At 36.3% G+C, this 24,206-nt stretch overlaps 2 protein-coding genes and 2 long non-coding RNA genes across 5 annotated transcripts; 1 reads left to right on the top strand and 3 right to left on the bottom strand.

Moving 5' to 3' along the window:
- Positions 1-395: 395 nt before the first annotated feature.
- Positions 396-1,776, bottom strand: LOC131172577 (uncharacterized). Its single transcript, XR_009143096.1, has 3 exons — positions 1,691-1,776; positions 1,188-1,245; positions 396-615 (listed from the first exon to the last, which is right to left on the bottom strand). It is a non-coding gene; the product is annotated as an uncharacterized LOC131172577 (long non-coding RNA).
- A 6,215-nt stretch (positions 1,777-7,991) lies between these two features.
- On the bottom strand, positions 7,992-9,229 carry LOC131172578 (uncharacterized). Its single transcript, XR_009143097.1, has 2 exons — positions 8,837-9,229; positions 7,992-8,258 (listed from the first exon to the last, which is right to left on the bottom strand). It is a non-coding gene; the product is annotated as an uncharacterized LOC131172578 (long non-coding RNA).
- Positions 9,230-15,190: 5,961 nt separating this feature from the next.
- LOC110661287 (probable sugar phosphate/phosphate translocator At3g11320) lies at positions 15,191-19,144 on the top strand. The gene is made up of 4 exons (XM_021819881.2): positions 15,191-15,999; positions 16,603-16,706; positions 16,834-17,062; positions 18,579-19,144. The coding sequence occupies exons 1-4, from the start codon at positions 15,559-15,561 to the stop codon at positions 18,723-18,725; spliced, it is 921 nt and encodes a 306-aa protein (XP_021675573.2). The 5' UTR covers positions 15,191-15,558; the 3' UTR covers positions 18,726-19,144.
- A 197-nt stretch (positions 19,145-19,341) lies between these two features.
- Positions 19,342-23,644, bottom strand: LOC110661286 (proline transporter 2). Of its 2 annotated transcripts, XM_021819879.2 has the most exons (8): positions 23,626-23,644; positions 23,145-23,368; positions 22,363-22,587; positions 22,117-22,211; positions 21,541-21,730; positions 20,885-21,009; positions 19,968-20,183; positions 19,342-19,865 (listed from the first exon to the last, which is right to left on the bottom strand). In XM_021819879.2, the coding sequence occupies exons 2-8, from the start codon at positions 23,239-23,241 to the stop codon at positions 19,488-19,490; spliced, it is 1,326 nt and encodes a 441-aa protein (XP_021675571.1). In that variant the 5' UTR covers positions 23,242-23,368; positions 23,626-23,644; the 3' UTR covers positions 19,342-19,487. The 2 variants fall into 2 exon arrangements, with proteins under 2 accessions (XP_021675571.1, XP_057989667.1); XM_058133684.1 differs by lacking the exon at positions 23,626-23,644 and having other exon boundaries at positions 23,145-23,597.
- Positions 23,645-24,206: the final 562 nt, after the last annotated feature.

Here is a 24,206-nt window from a genome sequence, read left to right as displayed (position 1 = left end):
TAAAATATAACACAAGGTGTGCCTAATTTTTAGCTATGTACGTATATTTATATGTGATGTATGAGCATACTTTGAATATATAATAATTTTGAAATTATAAATAAAATCAATATCTACTCACTGATTATTGTAGACTACAGTTGTCACGACCCAACCTATGGGCCGGACCGGCACTAGGACCTGGGCCAGCCTAAAGCCCCTGAGGCCCGTAGTAAGCCTAACTGTTCATTAACCCAATTCTAAGGCCCATTTGGGCCCAATTTCAAGAAACCAAACGAACAGAGTTCGGCCATAAAATGGACTTTCCAACGAGGAGTTTTTGACTCACCCGACCTGTAAACACAATAATACTCAATTGGGGAGCTCAGCTCACTCTCCACATACTCATAGCATCATAAAAGAAATGGGAGCTCAGCTCCCTCATCCAATCCATCAAACAGACATAGAATATTAAGTTTACAGGTCCAACATGATAATAATATTACAGACCAAATTCAAATAAATACTGCTAACACATGCGGAAATTCTAGGAGTAAATAAAATTACACAAATATTGATAAATAACCCGCGAAGTATAAAAGCAGGTTAACCCAGAATAAAATATCCTCCTGTGGCCTGTAAAAATTTTTGAACAAGAGTGAGCGTTCGACTCAGAGAGTAAAATATCAATTTTAACCATAATCCCTATAACTATCTAAAACTAATGCACCCTGTAGAGTGAAATGCAACATCAACAACATTTTCACCTCATAACATCAAAAAGGTAATTTGGAGCACTCACACACCCTGTAGTATCAATCATAACATATGGGAGCTGATCCCCTATACAGCTCTCTTAAATCCAACTTTGGTGCCAATTACTCATTTCGGACTTCCACTTAATAACCAAATCGAGGGTCCCTGAATTACTCAAGCCGTGACTACCCCTCGAAGGATCGGGTCAATGAATTACTCAAGCCGTGACTACCCCGGCCCTATCCATAGTTCACACCACATCACACGCACGCCAACGCACGCACACTGCTCCAAATTACCACAACAACATCCATGGCACATCAACAGTTATGAATGCAACATAAATCGTGCCTAGAGTTTAACTACATAAATATACGCATATAAGTGATGCATGGGCATGCTTGAACATATAATAATATCGAAATTACAATTAAAATTAATATTTTACTCACAGACTTGACGATGGTCACTGAGGCGGCTGGGCGGAGGAAGAAGGCTGTCCCGGCTCACCTGACAATTTTATTACAATCATTTAATAAATTTGACTCAATACAAACAAAGAAAAAGACCAATACGTCCTAAGTCGTGCCGAAAATCCGACAGTCTCCCCTATACCTAGGACCTACCCAACCTGCAAAATGGCTCAAAACACACTTCTATATTCACAATCCATATATCCACAGTTCAATCATATCACACAGCCCCTCCTGGGCCCATCAAATCAGTCATCCATCACAATACACAAAATTTCAATTTAGTCCTTATTATTGATCATTTTTGCAAAAACTGCCCAAACAAGCTCTAAAAATTATAAAACTTTGCCCCGCGGTCCTTAGCAATATTACTAAGCTATTGCAAAAAGAATCGTAATTTTCTAAGCTACCACGAATATTTTATGGATTTTTAATCCTATTTAAGCACTAGAAAATTACGAAAAAGCAAGGTTCGGGTTTACCTTTGCCGATTCCGACTTCGGGGACGCACTCGGGACGTCTGACAATGGGGGGGTAGCCAAAACCTCGGTCCAATTCGGAGACTTTTCCGGTAACGGGTCCGGTTCGCCGGAAATTCACGCATCGGTCAATCGCCGATTTTCCGCGAATTGAGGATACCTACACGAAGCCCATAACACGGGGGTTAGTACATAAATTTTTCAGAATTTTCTAAGCTCATTTAATGCTCGGAAAAACACTGCGAAATTCCGTGGGACCCACCGAAAAACGGTGTCAGAAAAATTCGAAATTTATGTCGTTGCGAAGCTCTCGACGAGTGGAGCGTGCTGGTAGCCTCGGTTTTCTCGTGGGATTCACGGTTTTCGAGAAATCTAGCCCAAAAGTTGAAATGGGCTAAAAATTTCCCGAGCAAAAATTGGACAAACCGCTCGATAGATTTCGGCGTTCTTGGTGTCTATGGAAAGCTCTCGCCGAGTAGATGATTTTAGAGACAAGACCCGGTCCAATTGGTGGCCGGATCGGCCGGATTTTGGCCGGAGAAGCCAAAACGCCGCGCGCGCAGGGGAGGGGCATTTGTACACGTTTCCGGCCGTTTGGGGCGGCGGCCGGTGGGATACCGGGAGGCAGGCCAGTGGGGACGCAGGGAGGCAGCGGCCAGGGGAGGAGGAGAGAGAAAAGAGAGAGAAAAGGGAGAGGGAACGTCGCGCGCGGGAGGAAGAAAAAGGGAATAAGACCGGTCCGATTCGACCGGTCCGATCCGGTCCGGTTCGATTCGGCCGGTTCGATTCGAAATACAAAATTTTGAATTTTTACTCTGCCTCGGGACCAAAAACGAGGTCCAAAAATTTCGAAAAAATTCTAGAAAAATTCAGAAAAATACGTAGACTCCAAATATATTTTTAGTTTTGCCACGTGGTCTTTAAATAAATTTTTAAAATTTATCAAAGTTTATATTTTCGGAAAATCAAACCCGATTTTTTTAAAAATCCGAAAAATCTCAAAAAAAAAATTTCCTAAAATTTAAATAAAATTAAAATACCAAAATGCTCATAAAAATTAAAATTTTAGGGTGTTACATTCTTCCCCCCTTACAGGAAATTCGTCCTCGAATTTTACACAAGGCAGAATAAAGCACATGATTATACATTGAACAGATAGGGGTACTTGCTACGCATGTCCCGTTCTGACTCCCAGGTGCACTCTTCCACTGACTGGCTCCTCCACAAAACCTTAACCATAGGGATCTGTTTGGATCTTAGCTGTCTTACTTGGTAGTCCACTATGGCTACAGGTTGCTCCTCAAATGTCAAGTTCCCTTTTAGCTCTATCACATCCGGCTGCAGTACATGAGAAGGATCGGGAATGTATTTCCTGAGCATGGAGATGTGAAACACGGGATGAACGTGAGAAAGGTTGGGTGGTAGCTCCAACCGGTAGGCAACTGCTCCAACTCTATCCGTAACCTCAAAAGGTCCAATATACCGAGGTGCCAACTTGCCATTCTATCCAAATCTCTTGACTCCCTTCATTGTAGAAACCTTCGAAATACATAGTCGCCTTTGCAAACTCCACATCCCTTCGCCCTGGGTGCATAACTCTTACGCCATCTTGAAAGCTGTTTTCAGTCGTTCCCTGATTAAAGGAACTACCTCTGAAGTGTACTGCACTAGGTCTACATCATGCACCTTCGCTTCCCCCATTTCTGTCCAACACAGAGGAGACCTACACTTTCTCCCATATAATGCCTCATAGGGTGCCATCCCTATGCTGGAGTGATAACTGTTATTGTAGGCAAACTCCACCAAAGCTAGCTGCTCATCCCATTGACCTCCAAAATCCAAGACACTCATGCGAAGCATGTCTTCCAGTGTTTGGATTGTCCTTTCGGACTGTCCGTCTGTCTGAGGGTGGAAAGCCGTACTGAAGTTCAACTGTGTGCCAAGTGCCTCCTGCAACTTTCTCCAAAATCGAGAAGTGAACTGGGGCCCTCTGTCAGATATTATGGAAGCCGGAACTCCATGCAATCTGACTATTTCTCGAATGTAGAGCCGGGCATACTGTGCCACAGAGTATGTAGTTTTTACAGGTATGAAGTGAGCTGATTTGGTCAAGCGGTCTACAATTACCCATATCGAATCATATCCTCGTGTGGTACGAGGCAACCCAGTCACAAAATCCATAGTGATCATTTCCCACTTCCATTCTGGGATAGGGAGCTCTTGCAGCTTCCCTGACGGTCTCTGGTGTTCAAACTTCACCTTCTGACAAGTCAAGCACTTGGACACAAAGTCTGCTATGTCTCTCTTCATGCCATTCCACCAATAGCTATCCTTCACATCATGGTACATCTTGGTGGAACCTGGGTGGACACTGTACAGTGTGTAGTGTGCCTCTCGCATGATTTCATTCCTGAGGTTGTCTACATCGGGCACACATATCCTAGAACCTTGTACTAGGGCACCATCATTGGCAAATCCAAACTCACCACCTTCACCTTCTTTGTACTCTTTCTATGATCTTCATCAATTGTTGGTCTCGTGGCCGGGAAACTCTAACTCTGTCCCTCAAGTCTGGCCTCACTGAAAAGTGAGCCAACAATACCCCCTCATCTGAAAGATCTAGGATTAAACCTTGATCCATCAACTCATGTACCTCCTGAATCAATGGTCTCTTCTCTACTGAAATGTGCGCCAAACTACCAGAAGATTTTCTGCTCAAGGCATCTGCCACAACATTGGCCTTTCCAGGGTGGTACTGGATGGTGCAATCATAGTCTTTCAGAAGCTCCATCCATCTCCTCTGTCTCAAGTTCAAGTCCTTCTGTTGGAAGATGTACTTCAAACTCTTATGGTCGGTGTATATCTCGCACACTTCACCATACAGGTAGTGTCTCCAGATTTTTAGTGCAAAGACTACAGCCACCATTTCCAAATCATGGGTGGGGTAGTTCTGCTCATGCCTCTTCAGCTGCCTTGAAGCATAAGCCACTACCTTTCCATTCTGTATCAAGACACACCCTAGGCCAACTCTGGAGGCGTCACAATACAGTGTATCCTTCACCACTCACGAGTAGTGTCAACACAGGGCGGTGGTTAGACACTCCTTAAGCTTCGAAACTCACCTCACGATCATCTGTCCAAATGAATGGAACATTCTTCCCGGTCAACTTAGTTAGGGAGCCGCTATCTGAAGAAATCTTGTACAAAACGCCTATAGTAGCCACTAAACCTAAAAAGCTGCGCACCTCGGTGGTATTGTAGGCCTAAGCCAATCGATTCTGACTTCAATTTTCTTGGGATCCACTTGAATGCCGCCACCGGAAACCACGTGTCCCAAGAATGAGATGCTTTCTAGCCAAAATTCACATTTTGAAAATTTGGCATATAGCCGTGCTCCTCAACGCGTCCGCAACACCATCCTCAAGTGCCACACGTGTTCTTCCTCGGTCCGAGAGTATACGAGAATGTCATCTATGAATACGATGACAAACGGTCCAAAAATGGCTTGAACACCTGTTCATCAAGTCCATGAAGGCTGCTGGTGCATTAGTGAGTCCAAAAGACATCACCAAGAACTCATAATGACCATATCTTGTCCTGAAAGCCGTTTTGGACACGTTCTCATTCCTGATTCTCAACTGATGGTAGCCTGATCGCAAGTCTATCTTGGAAAAGAATCTAGCTCCTTGGAGCTGATCAAACAGATCATCGATCCGAGGAAGTGGATACTTGTTCTTCACTGTCACCTTGTTCAGCTGTCTGTAGTCAATGCACAACCTCAATGACCTATCCTTCTTTCTCACAAATAGAACAGGAGCACCCCAGGGCGAAGTACTCGGACGTATGAAACCCTTGTCCAAAAGCTCCTGTAGTTGCTCCTTTAACTCTTTCAATTCTGCTGGTGCCATCCTGTAAGGTGGCATTGATATGGGGTTTGTACCCAGAACAACATCAATGCAGAACTCTATTCCCCTTTCTGGTGGCAACCCTGGAAGCTCCTCTGGGAAGACATCCATAAATTCTCTGACAACAGGAACATTTCCCATGCTGACACCTTCTACAGATGTATCTCTCACCAATGCCAAATACCTTTGGCATCCACGCCTCAACATTTTTCTGGCACTAATTGCTGACACCAAGTTATATGGAGCTACGCTTCTGTCACCATCAAAGCTAAACTCTTCCACACCAGGTATGTGGAAATACACCTTTTTGTTCCTGCAGTCTAAAGTGGCATAGTGAGTTGCCAACCAATCCATCCCCAAAATTACATCAAAGTCCATTACTGGTAGAGGAACCAAGTCTGCTGGGAGGATCTTTCTATCCACTAATACTGGGCTACCCGGAAAAACCATATCTACATCTATGTTGTCACTAAGTGGGGTGGCTACCGACAAAGGGCATTCTAAAGTTGTAGGGTTTCTACCCAACCTCATGGCAAACACAGGAGAGACAAATGAGTGCGTAGCACCCGGATCTATCAAAACACGAGCCTCATAAGAACAGACCAGAAGAATACCTGCCACAACTGCATTTGAAGCTTGAGCATCCTGGTGGGTCAGGGTGAAAACTCGAGCTTGACCCCTACCCTGAGTGGCGTAACCACGACATCGACTTCTACCTCCCGACCGCCTCCAAATCCACGCCCCTTGTCCTCGGCCTGTTGTACCGAATCGATCTGCCATGTTGGAAGCACCCGGATACAATTGTCGAGGAACATTCGCAATAGAACCTTGTGACCCCATCTGTGGCTCGCTGAACACGGGGCATTCTCTAGTAAAGTGACCTGGTTGGCCACACCTGAAGCATACTCCTGATCCCATCAAACAAGGTACTGAGTGTCCTCTTCCACACTGTGCACAAGGTGCCAAGGAGGATCCTGAACCAGACCCAGAACTGCTGTACCCCAAACTGTGACCACTGCTGGATCCGTACCTTGGTCTGAATCCTCATGGTCTGTGTCTAAAACCACTTCTCTTGCTCCTACCCTTTCCTCTGTAATTACTCTGGCCACCACTATCCGGAGTACCCATTTGGGGAACACTTGAAGAACCCTCTGCTCTGTTTTTCTTTGCTCTTCCGCTGTCATCCACAGCATAGCTAATCTCAATCTGTTTGGCTCGATCAACCATTACATCAAAAGACTAACCAGACATCATGGCCAGGTTTGCATACCTCCTGTCAAGCCCCTTTAGGAACCTCTTCACCTTCATAGTTTCTGTAGCTACTGCTGTAGGGGCATATCTGCTCAATTCCAGAAATTCTGTAGCATATTCATCTACAGACCTGCCATTCTGTCTTAGGGCCTCAAAGGCCTACTGTTTCTGATCTCTGAAACTTTCTGGCACAAACCGATTGATAAACAGTTCCACAAACTGAGCCCACGACAAACCCTCCATCCGAGGTAACACGTAGTCATTCATCCATTGTCTAGGCATAGGCCCCATGACATGCTGCATACACTCTATCAGTCTCCTATCACCAATCAGTAATTACATTTCTCGCTGTTTGCAGGAATCCAAAAACCGATATGCATCGTCTGACACATCATAAGTTCCAGGCACCAACTTCTTGAAATTAATTATCTGTTTATAAGGTTCCACTCTTGGTGCGGTGGACTGCTGCTGCTGTGGAGGGTGTACCATATATTGCGCCATCATATCGATGGTTCTCTGCAGACCAGCTAGAGCAGCTGCCATGGGGTCCATGGGACCCTGTGCCATAAAAGACCGATCTCAGATCGGTGGTAGCCGCCCTTCTACTTGAGCGGCTCTAGGCCTCCTACCCCGCCTCCTGGGCGGCGCCTCATCTGTGGCCGACACCTCGTCAGCACATCCGGCTCGTGCGTGGCGCTCTCCGCTTCTACGCATTTTCCTGAAATTCAGCAGCATTAGCCCACAAAATTTAAAACTGCACATTACACAGCTCTATAGACTCATATTTATACACAATATATGAAGCAGAAACTAGAAGCAAAGACGACAATGCAAGACAAATGTGGACCCTATTTTTCCGCATGTGACTCCTATTAGACTCTTCCCGATATTTTAGACAAATATTCCCTAAGAATCTGGAGCCTAAGCTCTGATACCACATCTGTCAAGACCCAACCTATGGGCCGGACCGGCACTAGGACCTGGGCCAGCCTAAAGCCCCCGAGGCCCGTAGTAAGCCTAACTGTTCATTAACCCAATTCTAAGGCCCATTTGGGCCCAATTTCAAGAAACCAAACAGACAGAGTCCGGCCATAAAATGGACTTTCCAACAGGGAGTTTTTGACTCACCCGACCTGTAAACACAATAATACTCAATTGGGGAGCTCAGCTCACCCTCCACATACTCATAGCATCATAAAAGAAATGGGAGCTCAGCTCCCTCATCCAATCCATCAAACAGACATAGAATATTAAGTTTACAGGTCCAACATGATAATAATATTATAGACCAAATTCAAATAAATACTGCTAACACATGCGAAAATTCTAGGAGTAAATAAAATTACACAAATATTGATAAACAACCTGCGAAGTATAAAAGCAGGTTAACCCAGAATAAAATATCCTCCTGTGGCCTGTAAAAATTTTTGAACAGGAGTGAGCGTTCGACTCAGGGAGTAAAATATCAATTTTAACCATAATCCCTATAACTATCTAAAACTAATGCACCCTGTAGAGTGAAATGCAACATCAACAACATTTTCACATCATAACATCAAAAAGGTAATTTGGAGCACTCACACACCCTGTAGTATCAATCATAACATATGGTAGCTGATCCCCTATACAGCTCTCTTAAATCCAACCTGGTGCCAGTGAATTACTCAGCTTGGACTTCCACTTAATAACCAAATCGAGGGTCCTAGCGAATTACTCAAGCCGTGACTACCCCTCGAAGGATCGGGTCCCAGCGAATTACTCAAGCCGTGACTACCCCGTCCTATCCATAGTCCATACCACATCACACGCACGCCAACGCACGCACACTGCTCCAAATTACCACAACAACATCCATGGCACATCAACAGTTATGAATGCAACATAAATCGTGCCTAGAGTTTAACTACATAAATATATGCATATAAGTGATGCATGGGCATGCTTGAACATATAATAATATCGAAATTACAATTAAAATTAATATTCTACTCACAGACTTGACGATGGTCACTGAGGCGGCTGAGCGGAGGAAGAAGGCTGTCCCGGCTCACCTGACAATTTTATTACAATCATTTAATAAATTTGACTCAATACAAATAAAGAAAAAGACCAATACGTCCTAAGTCGTGCCGAAAATCCGGCAGAGTCTCCCCTATACCTAGGACCTACCCAACCTGCAAAATGGCTCAAAACACACTTCTATATTCACAATCCATATATCCACAGTTCAATCATATCACACAGCCCTTCCTGGGCCCATCAAATCAGTCATCCATCACAATACGCAAAATTTTAATTTAGTCCTTATTATTGATCATTTTTGCAAAAACTGCCCAAACAAGCTCTAAAAATTATAAAACTTTGCCCCGCGGTCCTTAGCAATATTACTAAGCTATTGCAAAAAGAATCGTAATTTTCTAAGCTACCACGAATATTTTATGGATTTTTAATCCTATTTAAGCACTAGAAAATTACGAAAAAGCAAGGTTCGGGTTTACCTTTGCTGATTCCGACTTCTGGGACGCACTTGGGACGTCTGACAATGGGGGATAGCCAAAACCTCGGTCCAATTCGGAGACTTTTTCGATAACGGGTCTGTCTGGCCGGAAATTCACAGACCCGGTCAACTGTCGAATTTCAGCGAATTGAGGATACCTACACGAAGCCCATAACACGGGGGTTAGTACATAAATTTTTCAGAATTTTCTAAGCTCATTTAATGCTCGGAAAAACACTGCGAAGTTTCGTGGGACCCACCGAAAAACGGTGTCGGAAAAATTCGAAATTTATGTCGTTGCGAAGCTCTCGACGAGTGGAGCGTGCTGGTAGCCTCGGTTTTCTCGTGGGATTCACGGTTTTTGAGAAATCTAGCCCAAAAGTCGAAATGGGTTAAAAACTTCCCGAGCAAAAATTGGACAAACCGCTCAATGGATTTCGGCGTTCTTGGTGTCTATGGAAAGCTCTCGCCGAGTAGATGATTTTAGACACAAGACCCGGTCCAATTGGTGGCCGGATCGGCCGGATTTTGGCCGGAGAAGCCGAAACGCCGCGCGCGCAGGGGAGGGGTGTTCGCGCGTGTTTCAGGCCGTTTGGGGCGGCGGCCGATTGGCTAGGACAGCTGGGAGGCGGCGCCGGCGAGGTGGGGACGCAGGGGAGGCGGCTGGCCGACGGCAGGGGAGGGGAGGAGAGAGAAAAGAGAGAGAAAAGGGAGAGGGAACGTCGCGCGCGGGAGGAAGAAAAAGGGAAGAAGACAGGTCCGATTCGATCGGTCCGATCCAGTCCGGTTCGATTCGACTGGTTCGATTCGAAATACAAAATTTTGAATTTTTACTCTGCCTCGGGACCGAAAATGAGGTCCAAAAATTCCGAAAAAAATTTCAGAAAACTCAGAAAAATACGTAGACTCCAAATATATTTTTAGTTTTGTCACGTGGTCTTTAAATAAATTTTTAAAATTCATCAAAGTTTATATTTTCGGAAAATCGAACCTGATTTTTTTAAAAATCCGAAAAATCTCAAAAAAAAAAAATTTCCTAAAATGCTCATAAAAATTAAAATTTTGGGGTGTTACAACAGTAGCTGCTGGGTGAAGAATGATGATTAACCCTGATTATCTAAACAATTATATTATAAATTTTATTAGCACTAATTCAAAATAAAACTTTAAAGAAGCAAAAGATACTATAATTTATGCCAGAAATTCAGCAAAATTTCTCCTATACCTATGACCTACCCATCCTGCAAAATAGTTCACATAACACTACTAAATCACATATTCCATCTCTATATCGCATCAACATCATATGGCCCCTCCGAACTAGGTAATAATCACAAAATTAAAAAATTATATTTTAGCCCCTACAACTGACATTATGCAAATATCATTCAAACTGTCTCTAAAAATTTTAAAATTTTACTCTGTGGTCATTAACAAGGTTATATATATATGAAAAATAAATCGGGTTGTTACATTTCCCTTCATAAATATTAAGAATAACTTAGTTTTTCCTTTTGATCATATAAGCATTTTTCGTTTACTTTTTTTTTAGTGTCTAAATATTAAAAAATATAAAAAATATTTCCCTTAAAATAAATAGAGCCTCAATTTTAAAATTATTCAACTAATTTTTATATAATATAGAGCATAAAATAAATGCCATCAATTATATTTTCCAAGTCCCAAAATAATATATTTGTACATTTAATTAATTTATTCCTTTATAGGGAGATGCAATGCATATGCATTAGATCCATTATTAATTTAATTTCCCTTCCAACTTAAAATGAATCTTCTTTAATTGCATGAACACAATTAAATGTAATATTTGGCCGTTGATTAATTTTATAAAATATATAAAAAAATAGCTCAATAATAAAGTTTGTTCAAAATATGATATAAAAAATTATATTGTTTATCCATGATAATTGTTGTAGTATAAATAATTTGTATGATTATATTTAAAAATTATAAAAATATGATGTTAAAATAAACAAATGATAATAATTTTAGCAAGTTAAAAGATAATATTTAAAAATTTAAATTTATATAAAATTATAAACTCATAAAATTATATTAATTTTTTAATTAATTTTACTATTTAAAAATATGATTTTATATCGATTTTTTAAATTATAATTAATTTAAATAATTATAACTCATAAAATCATAAAATTATATGAGTGAAATCGCAATTTTACTATTTGATTAATTTGAGGTCGCTAATCAGCATTATTATCTTTAATTAATTTGAGTTATTTTCATAAAATATAATTTTTTTTTATAAAATCAGAAGAATTACTAATAATTAATAATTAATCTCCATTCATGAGAATAAAATTTATATTTAAGCATCACATATAATAAAATATAAAAATTAACTTTAAATCAAATAAATTTATAAAAATATCTTCACCATTAGCCCACCACTGAGGTAATTTAAATAGATTGAGCGGATGATTCTTTGCATGACCCAATTATTTTAGATTATAATTATTTTAAAAATAAATTTAAATGCTAATCTCTTAAACGCATTGATTATTGTAGCCAAGGTCCAATTAATGGAATTTGTAGATGTGGATTCCATCAATTTAATACCAATTTATGGTATTATTGTCATTGTGCCTAATTTTGGACACACCTCCTTATTTTTTTTCCTTCCGTCACTCCCTAATGGGTACAAACTATAAGCCAGGACCAGGTCCACCTTCATATGCTGCTTTCCTCCCTAACCGCTGACACTATTTCTTGTTGCTTTCATACTGTGTGTTGTTTTTTTCAAGCAGAGATTGGAGGAGTGTGGTGTGGAGAAAATCGATCAATTTTTTTTTTTTGTATAAATATACATATATATGAGTTATTTATAGGAATGGACAATCTTTAAAATTATTACTATTTTAATAGAATTCTTATTTTTATATAATTTATACTCACGCATATTTTATAATTGATATTAACTCTAAGGGTGAACATTTAACTTAAATCGAACCGAATTAAATCATGAAAATCAAATCAAATTGAAAAGGATGAAAAATCAAATCGAACTGAATCGTTCTATTTCGGTTAGGTTAGGTTCAAATCGATAGGTTTTGATTTTTGATTATTTTTTAATTTAGACTTGAATTTCAAGTTATTTGATCTGATTTTGAACTTTACTTGAACCTAATAACCATTAATCAATGAAATTAAATAATTTATATATATAAAATTATATATAATTCATAAATTCTCCATAGCAAAATAAATTCAAAAATCAATAAAACTATTCGGTTTGATTTGGTTTAACAGAATTTTTTCTCTTCAAAACCGAAATGAATAGAAATAATCGAAATTTTTATAATATAAAATCGAACTGAATCGAATTATCTTAAAAATCAAACTGAATTACCGAATTAAGGTGATTTGGTTCAGTTTATTCGGTTTGAACCGAATAATGCTCACCTCTATTGGACTACACCTAAAAATTAATTTAAGGAGAAAAAATTTGTTAAAATTTTATATTTAACACAAAGTCTTTTATCTTAATCAACGTCGGAAAACACACCATCTTCACACTAAAAAACATTTGAAGCAAGGCAAACACATCAATCAGCGGCAAAAAATAAAATTGAGTAAACTCTAATTCTATGTAAAAATAATAATAATAATAAATGGGCTTAACTCTACCTAAAAGCTCCTTCAAGAAGGAGATTTATTCAAATATATTATTTAATACAAAATTCTTATCATAAATTAATGTGGAGCAATATAAAAATTTAAATCTGAATTTACCAGATAAACTATATACTTTCAGCAAATAAATCAAATCAAGTTCTGATTACTTTCATACCAAGTTTTGATTATTATTTTTAGCAAATTATTTTATTACAATATATAATATAATATATGATGGGATTGGGGTTTTTTTTAAAATAGTTTCAATTAATCATGATTTTATGATTTAATTTGAAATTAGAATTGAAACTATAGATCAAGTTTAAAAGTAAAATCAGTTAAATTTAAATCAATAAAAATTAACCTTAAACTAAATTGTAATTTATTGGTTTGATTTCAAGTTAAAACATATTTTTTTATTAAAATATTTAAAAATAATAATTAAATTTAATCAAATCAGATTGAATTAAAATTAAATCAAAATACACCATTCGGTTAACTCTTAAATCGAAACCAACCCATATTGGAGCACCGGCAATGCCTAGCCCCAATTATAATGTTAAAAAATTTCTCCATATTAATAAGTAAAATAAATAATTTTATTAAGTAATTAATACATAATTTTTAATGATGAATGGCTTAAAATTATGATTATATAATATTAAAAATTTAAACTATTGAAACAAATAAACTCTTAATTGGCTATTGAATTTTCATAATAAAAATAGCATTTGAAAGAAAGTGGGATTTTTTTTTTCTTTGTATAATAATTTATGATTATATTCTTTGCAAAACGAAATATTAATTTGATTTCCATAAAAGTCCACTACTTTCTTCTTTCCTTTTTTATAATGGGTTATGCTTTTAAGGTAAAATAGTAATTCTTAGGCTTAACTTTACTATTTTTGTAAAAGACAACGAATGAAAATCATATATGTAATTCAATAATAATTACTCATGTGAACAAATATGCAGTGACGTGCATAAATAAAAAAATATCATGTAATTTTGTATTTTGCTATATTAAAATTATAATTTAATAAATATGGTTTAAATTATTTAATGATAATTAATTGTTTGAATCATATTTGTTAATAAGAATGTAAAGTATTAAATTGATAAAAATTAAATTATGATTCTTTATGTGTAAAAACATAAAATTATATAATATTTTTTATATTTTTTTGAAAAATTAAATAAATATATAAATAGATTATTTTTTTTTTATTTCCCTTTGTTTTTTTAATATGAATTATAAAAGAAATGTAAACTTATTGTTTAATGTGGATAATATAAAAAAATTAAACAATTTTAAAAAACGCTAATATTTACTTTAATTATTTTCTAAAATAAAGTAGGCTTTTGATGGCACTTATAGCAAAATTTTATTCTCAAATACTTAAAAGTTAAAAAGAAATCCAATTTCTTTAAAATTACTCTAAATTAAAATATTTAAATCAAAACTCAAAAAGTCAAACTACAACTTTGCTTATAATGTACAATAAATAAATAAATAATAAATAATAAATAAATAAATAAAGTAACTTACATTGCAAGTTGATTACTTTGTTTTATAGGAAAATTTAAAATTTTATAAAATTTATGTATTTTCTTTTATAAATGTTATGTAGATTAATATTTTATTTTTATAAAATAATAATTTGATAAAATATATTAAATTAATATAAAAATTAAAGCACTAATAAATATATATTCAGTTATTCATACTTCTTATAAAAATAGTTAATAAAATATTTGTTTAATAATAATGAAGAGTATTAATTTAAAAAAAATAATATTTTACTATATAATTTTTTAAAAGTTATAAATATATATTTATTTTTCTATAAAGTATCATAAATATTTTAATTCAATATATTTTAAATGTAAATATTTTTATTATATATATGTAAAATAAAATATAAAATTTCATTAAATTATAATTTTTAAGAAATATTATTTTATAAAATGACTATAAATTAAAAAATATTATATTTTGCATTTTTAAAATTTTAGTTACTCTCATTTAATTTAAAAAATAATTTAATTATTCATTAAATTATAAAATTTGAATTAGATAAAAAAAAAACTCCGAGCGCGTGAAATAATTTCCCTTTATAGATAAAAAAAAAACAAAAACTAAAAAATCATTAGAAATTAATAAATACCAAAAAAAAAAAAAAAAAAAAAACGAAATCAGCCCCCTTCCTCACGTCACGCGTTTACCACCTCCACCCTCCTCCTCCCCTTCCTCCTCCTCGCCCTCCTGGCCTCCTCCATTTTCTTTCCTCTCTATATTTGCAGGGAAACTCACATTATTTCCCAATCCTTCTTTTTCCCTCTCCTTTTCCCTCCAACTTTTCCTCTTTCTTTTAAATTCTTCTATCTATGTCACAGATCCATGGGAGGGAGAGACCCTCTAATCTCTGTTAATTCCTCTCTGTTTCCAGATCCTTACCAACCCAGTTCACCTCAGCTCACCTAATCTCTTCCAGCGCCTCAATTCGCTGCCGTCCGATCAGAAAACATACATCCCCACCGGCTCTTCTTGATCAAATTCCTCCATGAAGACCACGTCCCGGTTGTTCACGATCGGTCTAGTGGCCGCCTGGTACTCCTCGAATATTGGGGTTCTGTTGCTGAACAAGTATTTGCTAAGCAATTACGGATTCAAGTACCCGATCTTCCTTACCATGTGTCATATGACTGCTTGTAGTTTGCTTAGCTATATAGCCATTGCATGGATGAAGATGGTCCCTATGCAGACAATTCGCTCTCGCCTTCAATTCCTCAAGATCTCCGCCTTGAGTCTCGTCTTTTGTGTATCGGTCGTGTTTGGTAACATTTCTTTGAGGTTCCTTCCCGTCTCTTTCAATCAGGCTGTAGGTGCTACGACACCGTTTTTTACTGCTGTTTTCGCTTATTTGATGACCCTTAAGAGAGAGGCTTGGCTTACTTATGTCACCTTGATTCCAGTCGTTACTGGAGTAATTATTGCCAGTGGGGTGCGTGTTCATGTTTTTTTTTTTTCCTCAATTTTTTAAAATAATGGTTGTTTTAGACTTTTGGTTATATGAATTGTGGAAATGGGTTTACTTTTATTGGTGCTAAAATAAGTTGATTTTTACAAGGAATTGGTTTGAATTATATCTGTTTAAGTTGAATTTGTTTTGTATTTATATCAGTTGGGGAAGATACGAGAGAATTAGTTACTTTTAAATTTTATTTTGAATTGTTGATGGGATTTAGTTAAATTTTACTGGGCCGGTTTGACTTTTTATCTGAATAATGCTGGGTGTTGAAATTGAGCTGTGGGTATATTATTGAGGTTTTCTTATTTTAGCTATTGCTGTTGAAGGGGTTTTGATTATGGGGAGAGCAATTTGATAAGGTTTGCGAAAGAAACAACCATGAGATTTCTAATAAAACGTGCAAGGAAAAAGAAAATTTCTGGTTTTGCCTTTGTTTTAGTACATTGTGTCTAGAAGCTGGAGTTGAAGTGAAATATAGGATTCAATGTTTCTTTATGAGATCTATTTAGTGTTCTGTGCAATTCAGATTGATCCCCTGGAGCTAAATGCTTATTCAGTTATTTTCTCTGGCCATAGGGTGAACCAAGTTTTCATCTATTTGGGTTTATAATGTGCATTTCTGCTACAGCTGCAAGGGCACTCAAATCAGTGCTACAAGGGATTTTGCTTTCTTCTGAGGGGTAAGGATCTTTGTTTTTTGTTTTCTGCATTATTCTTTCAGTTGAAAATGATTGCACTAATTCATTCTTGCTTTTAAATGATCTGAAAATCAAAGTGGATACTGAAAAGCTTGTAACCTTTTTCTAGGGAGAAGCTGAATTCTATGAACCTTCTTCTATACATGGCTCCTATAGCTGTTGTCTTTTTACTTCCGGCAACTCTTATCATGGAAGACAATGTGGTTGGTATTACACTGGCTCTTGCCAGAGACGATATCAAGATTGTTTGGTACCTACTATTCAACTCAGCGCTAGCATATTTTGTAAATTTGACCAATTTTTTGGTCACAAAACACACCAGTGCTTTGACTTTACAGGTATTCCTTGTTTTCATAGACATGCTTCAATTGTTTGTTCCCCTTCCAAACACATGATGATGCCATAGAATTATAATGCTTGTGCGTGCTTTGAAGAGTGGTCTTTAAGAAAGCAGTTATTTCCCTCTATCTGAAAAACAGAAGGTAGAGTGCCTTTTTAGGGTGTTAAATTTATCCAAAGTGAAGCATGAAATTATAAGAATCTAAACAAATTTGAAACTTCTTTCGCACATCTTTTCCATTTGCTGCATATGGAATAGACAGTTTCTGGTGCTTGTTCAAAAGTTTAAACTCTGAAGGAAATGTTGATGGATTATAAGAATTTGAATGTTTGCATAATTTTTGCATGTTATTGGTCAGATTGGTCTTATTTAGGTAATGAGACTAGCAACATCCATCCAGAGAGTATGATGCAACTTTAGTCAATTGAAAATTTAGATTCACAACTGCTGTTGCAGTCTGGAACATGTCCTACAGTCCTAGAGGATTTTATATTGTAAAGCTGGCTAATTTGCTGAAATTTATTGAATAATGCGTTTGATCAATGATTGGTGGTGTTATTGTGAATTTTTCAGATATTCTTATCAGCTAACAATTTCAGTTGCCTCTTTTTCTTGGTCCATTTTGTTCCCATTTCTTTCCCCAAAAATTTTCAAATTTTATTCGTTATGGTTTTCCCTCATTTGTTGTTTCTATGGTTGTTCTTTTCCTGGTACTTTGGATCAATATCTAATTTGATGAACAGTGATTCAAGCCTAATCCGGAATTATTGATCTGACCAAGTTTTCAAAAGTTTTATTTATGAATTTGGGATTGTTACAGTTGAATTTCTATTTAGGTAAGAGAAATGTAATGACAACAACAAAAGTTGTGTTTGTGGCATTAGCTTGTTGGGCTAGACTGCTGATAGCTATACGTGGAAGTTAATTTTTTAGTGTTTGAGGAACTCTACTGACTGGTCCATTGGAAGCTGAGAGAGAATGATAAACCAATTTTGTTTTAAGAAGCCCTATGCGACACCAAAAGAGAATATGATGCGAAAAAGAGAATATGATGCGAATTCATTAAGTGCGAACAAAATATTAATGGTCTGTACCACTGAGAAGTGGTTTTGTCATAAGTTGAAAGGAAGGAGAGGACAAGAGAATGACAGCAGATTTGCAGGTTAAGCAAAGTTATAATGTCGTGGGGTCTCTTTTGCTGTTTGTGTCATGCCCATAAAGATTTTTCAAATCACATTTAGAAGTGAATTTATCATGTTGAGATTATGATGTCGTAACTTTTTATTGATTATCTTTGTTGTTTATGAATCCCTTTTTACTGTAGAAGGTATACAAACCATCTTTACTTTACCACCAGTCTCAAGATCAACTGAATTACTGTCTGTCATGACTTGGATATCTGTCCTATGTTTCTTTTTTTTTTTTTAAGAACTCAGTATTTTTCCATCATCCTTAAGTTATTCTTTTCAAGGCTGCCTTTATCATTACCATTAAAAGTGTTATTGATCTGCCAGGTTCTAGGAAATGCAAAAGGGGCTGTGGCTGTTGTGGTTTCAATTTTAATTTTCAGAAATCCAGTTTCTGTAACTGGAATGCTTGGTTACACACTTACAGTCTTTGGAGTCATCCTGTACAGTGAAGCCAAGAAACGGAGCAAATGATGCGTAAATCACTGAAAGCTTTTATTGCAATTTTCCCCAAATATATATTTTGTTTCCATCAGTGCCAGGACTGTAACAACTTCTTCGGAAGGGACTTTGGGTTGCGAACGGTGCTATGGATTTTGCCCTCTAAATTCTATTTTTTTTACAGGGAAACCTGGAGATTGGTTTCCATTTGTATCAGCAACAAGTTCAGGATTAGCAGGAAGTAGAAAACTCAAATAAGCGACTGATTTATCTCTATTAGTCCCGGATAGGGGTTGTAGAGGAATATCATTTTATCCTTCTTACCTTTTTTTTTTTTTGGTTAATTCTTTCAGGAAATGATTGTAGAATTGGCTTTCTACAGAATCAGTTTGTTGTTGATATTTGTCATATTGATTAATTAATGAAAAAAACCGTCCAAATTTTTACTGTCATCTGTGTTGTCTTGTGATTTCAGCGTTTGATTATATTGGTTGCATCGCTCTTTTTCTTATTATTTTTATTAATATATTATTGTTTAATTGCTTGTTTATATTCATTAATCATTATGGGAATTGAAGGCAAATGATGACGAGGAAGAGTGGTTTAGCTCAATTTTTGCAAATTCAGAGACACGACTGAAGAAGGATGATTGAAAAATAAACTATTTTATTCCATGCTTAAAGCTACAAGCAAAAGCCAAATAGAAGAAGAAATCTAAACGTTACTTGATCACTGTGACACATTTTCTGATTTCTGAAGAAGGGGTTTAATTGAATCTCCCCATTACAAAAATCATCATAAATCTGCAAAAAAATGGTAAGTCTTGGAATCTACTGCAATAAGCCTCAGAGCTGCAACTGCTGCTGCGAGAGACATACAGCCAAAGAAACAAACATTGAGCCAATGCCATTGCTTTTGCCAATTGGTTAGTATGTTCTTTTTTGCCCTTAGGTACATGTGGTTAGCTAGGATAAATGTAAGGGGGAAGGTGCTGATAGCCCCAGTAAGGCTTTCAAAATCTCCAAGGAAAGGCAGAAGAGCTGACACCAATGTGTTAATGGTTAGGTAGCCACCTCTCACCCCAAATCGAAAAGACAAGTTGCGGATTGCTAATGGACTACCTTTAATCCCAAACTTGGTATCCAAGTACTCATACATTGGACTTGCAAAAATCTGCAAGAAGCAAGGGTTAAATTAGCACAAAACTAGTGAAAATTTTTGGGAAAGCAAGTCATGAAAGGATTTTCAAGAATATCATTAGTGTTGATGAATTACGTGCAAAGAAATGACAGATTGCAGGAAAGCAGAAATGTTGGCTACTGTCTTCACCCAAACTGGACCATTGACGCTGCTAAGCAAATAGGTTGTTGTTGAATTTCCATAAGCCCAATAACCAATCCAGGCGACAGCAAACAATGGCAAACTTCCAATTGTGAATTGAAAATACAGTGCCTTCATCATGTTACTAACAACAGGTTGCCTTATTGTTGCCTGTTTTAAATTAATCAGCAACAGATATATAGTTGAGGGCAGAAACAGAAACAAAGTAGCAAAAGGTATTTATGCCAACAATCAGGCCCCACATCAGCTTGGAGACATCAAAACTTATCCTTAGTCTAAAGCTCTAAGTAGGTCTTCAGAAAAAAAAAAAAAAAATGAAAGATAATAACTTGGTCATCTGTAAGAACAAGAAAGATTTATCGATAGTTAGAGCATCTAAACATGTTAATTTTCCCCTCTTCTTTCATTTAATCTGTTTTTCAAACATACCCCAACAGCATTCTGAACACCCACCAAGTACTTCACTCATTGAATTAGTTCCATTCCTCCACTATTGCTATTTGAACCATCCAAGGATCCATGCCAGAGTCACTTTCCAGCCATACTCACCTTGGTGTCCCTATTTGTGTGTGCACGTGTGTGTGTGCTTATGAGTCTGTTCAGGCACCCCTTCGATTATTCCCCACATCAACCTATTTCTTTCAGGAAGTAGCATCATAAACATTAGCCCCTAAAAGCATTCATAATTGTGCCAGCCAGACAATTATCAGTGAATCTGAATTCATGAAAGTGAACAGAAGCCATAGCTATTCAACAATAAATGCATATAATCCAGTATTTTGCTATTTAGATGGATCAAGAACATGCCCATGATCAGTGAGAATTCGAATGCATTCCAATTCCTCTCATACCTGTATCTCTGGAAGCATTCCTGTGTTAAATGCAAAAACAAGGCTAGCACCTGCCCCAATTGATGTAAATATTTTAGATGCTGAGGTTCCTGGAATGCTATAATCCCTCGGTGGTGCTTTGAGGCCTACAATAGAATATTTAATAATTTCAAATTCAGCACAGTACTAATAATTAAAACACAAAATCCACAGCGTAGTTTTGAAGCATTGAAAGGATCAGATCAAATGTGCCATTTTGCCATTTCTTACTCAGCCAGATATAATGACAACTACATAAAATTGAAGAACAGGAGAAGTTTAGTAACAAAATTTTTGTGCATTGGCGAGGAGAGACGACCCCAGCCAAAGAACTGATTATCCAAATGCTACAAATATGATGACAACTACCATGTTGATGCTATTGATTGCAACAAAAAAAAGATACAGGCATGCAGGGTTCATTGCATAAAGTATTAGCTCATTCAAGAGATGCCATTTTCTATTTTAATCCAAAGTACTGTTAAGACTTCTGTAAAAATCCTCCTATTCTTCATTACAAGCAAGTATAGATCACCAAAAATGAAATCACGTAGAATAAGGTGCATGGTCCTACCTACCAGAATCAATTTCAAAATTCGCATGACCCTAGTACAATAATTTTCAGCTTCTTGACTTACCATCTCTAATTGAGAGAACAATGGCTATACTGATATATATCAGACTGAGGACTGTTGAAACTCCTAGCCAAATTCTTAGGGCTGACAAATGGGGAATCGAAATGGCAAACAAAGCACATACAAATCCAGCAATGGCAATAAAGTATGGGAGCTTCATTTCATTGTCATCCCTAAAAAGAACATAGACGGCCTGCATAAACAAGTAAATAGAATCAGCAGAGAGCTGCAAATGACTTTAAACTTCATTCATCAAATGAATGTAACCATTACACTTGTTCAGTAATGTTACAATTAATGAAGCAAAAAATTTCCAGTTTTAGCTCCTAGCTCTTAGTTTAATTATAGACTATGAAATATAAGTTGAACGAACCGATAGCATAAAGGAGAATTTTTAAGACTCTTGCTCTTGCCTACCTCCTCAAATGCTTTTATGTACAGTGAGAAAGGACTGAGTTTCCTTTCAAAGAAACATAACCAAATGCAAATACTTGATTAGCCTTCTGAACAAACTTTTTATGTAAAATTGCCGCCCTGTCATTGCAGGAAAAGGCAGCCAATTTTCCAATTTGATCTTACCTTGAGAGCCTGACCAGCCAAAATAATGTATCCAGTGTTAATCATGAAAAGATTAACGTATTGCAATCCCCATGTAATAGAATATGCTTGCTTACCTGCAATAAAAAAAGGTCCTATCCTATCAAACATAGGCGAACTAAATAATTAACGAACTTATAAAATCAAATAACTGATTACATGATATTAATTTGAATACGAGAGATGTACAATTGTTTATTCTTTTAGATTTCATCTTTGCTCACTCACCGTAAATATATCCTGCAAGATCTCTGTATCTGATGTGTCTCTTCCCCCCAAATTCATGAAGATTGGCAACAAGAGAATTTGCATACAATGATATTGCGGCAGCTATAATCAAACCAACTATACCAACAACCCAACCCAGAGGAACCATAATAGTCGCAGAATATCCCAGTACGTAGGCACTGTTGACACCGGTTGTGAGCACAAAACCCACTTGAAACCATGAATCTGTAAATTGCAATAAACAAACAAACAAATAAATGAGCTAAATGCAAACAATAACTTAATGCCATAAAACTATGCTAAAAGAAATAAAAATCACCAACAAACACCGTCTTCCTGTCTTTGTTTTCACCAACAAACCATATTTGAAGAATACTTTTTCCTAAACAAAGACAATTCATTACTCCATTTGCTCAGTCTGATGTTGAACCAAAAACAACCAAATAGCCCAAAAAAAAAAAAGCTATAAATGGTTGCATGTCAGATTGAATCTGTCCTAAAACATCTCAATAAAAGGAAATCTGAATCTAGAGGTTGAAAAGGCCAATCAAAACGCAATTTCCAACGAAAATTAAGGTTCTTTCAGCATCAAATATGATCAATGAAAAAAAGGTATTAACAAAAACACCATTTTACAAGAATCCCATATCATTAAAATCATTTACACACACTTCTCACCGGAAGACTCTACAAATCTGGCAAGACACCACAGAAATGGAAATACCAAAACAGAAATACCAGCCCAGCCCAAAATATGAAAGAGACATGGGAACAAAACAAACCACTGCTAATCTGATGAGCAGTCTCAGGAATCTCAACACTCAACTGTTCCTCATCATGAACCTTTCGGGGCCAAGAATCCTCTCTATCCCCATCCATTATTCTCCGCTGTTGGTGGTGGTAATAGTTCTCCCTCCCTTCTCCTACTAAGAGCGATACGCTCTCTTCCTCAAGAATGACCTGCCTCACAGCCAGCTTATTCCCCTCCTTATATAGCTCTCAGAATCTACCACCCAACAGGGAAAAGAATTAAACGCACAGCCAATAATCAAAGACTGTTAAATGAAATTGTATAATATAAAGTATTTATGTATAGATTTTTTCGGGTGTCAGAGTGGTCAGTTTGTAATGATATTCAGTCTCCCATAGTTGGAAAACATGTTGGAATTTTGTGATTTTTCCTTCGATTATGTGCCATGTCAACTTGAAGTTCTTATTTAAAAAAAAAAAAAAAAATTCTTGCTCTCTCTCTCTGCAACTCACCTTCATTATCATATTTATGCCCCCTAAACCTTTGAAGACACTACTTCACAACCCTTTTCTTAAACTAAAATATGTTAATTTAGATATAAAATTTTTAACAATTATCAATATTTGAAATTTTTTATTATGCATGTTTTTTTTAATTAAAATTTAAACTCTTTATAAATATATGAATAAATCAGTATAATTAAATAAAAAGTAATTGATTTTAAGTCTAAAGATAAACTCAAACATTTAAGAATTTATTATAATAATTTCTAGCAAGTGTACAACATATGAGTTTTACTATAAACTTTTAGTAGTATGTAAGCTTTTTAGTGGAAATGGATGATAAGGGTATCCTATCCCATCTAACTTCTATCCTATCCTTCTTGATATGTTGATGAGCTAAGAAATTAATAAGACTCCTTTCCTTGTTGTAACTATACTATACATGCATGCGTAGGTCTCATAATTTTATAACTATTTTGTAATTTTTTTATAAAAAATATAATTATATTTATATATTTATTTAAATAGTATTTATTTATTTATTATTTTATATCAAATATTGATATGAAATTATTATTTTATTATATAAT

Source organism: Hevea brasiliensis, chromosome 14, assembly GCF_030052815.1.
Source record: "Hevea brasiliensis isolate MT/VB/25A 57/8 chromosome 14, ASM3005281v1, whole genome shotgun sequence".
Taxonomy (NCBI): Eukaryota; Viridiplantae; Streptophyta; class Magnoliopsida; order Malpighiales; family Euphorbiaceae; genus Hevea; species Hevea brasiliensis.
Note: the sequence above shows the minus strand (reverse complement) of the source record. Positions and strands in the feature narration are given on the sequence as shown.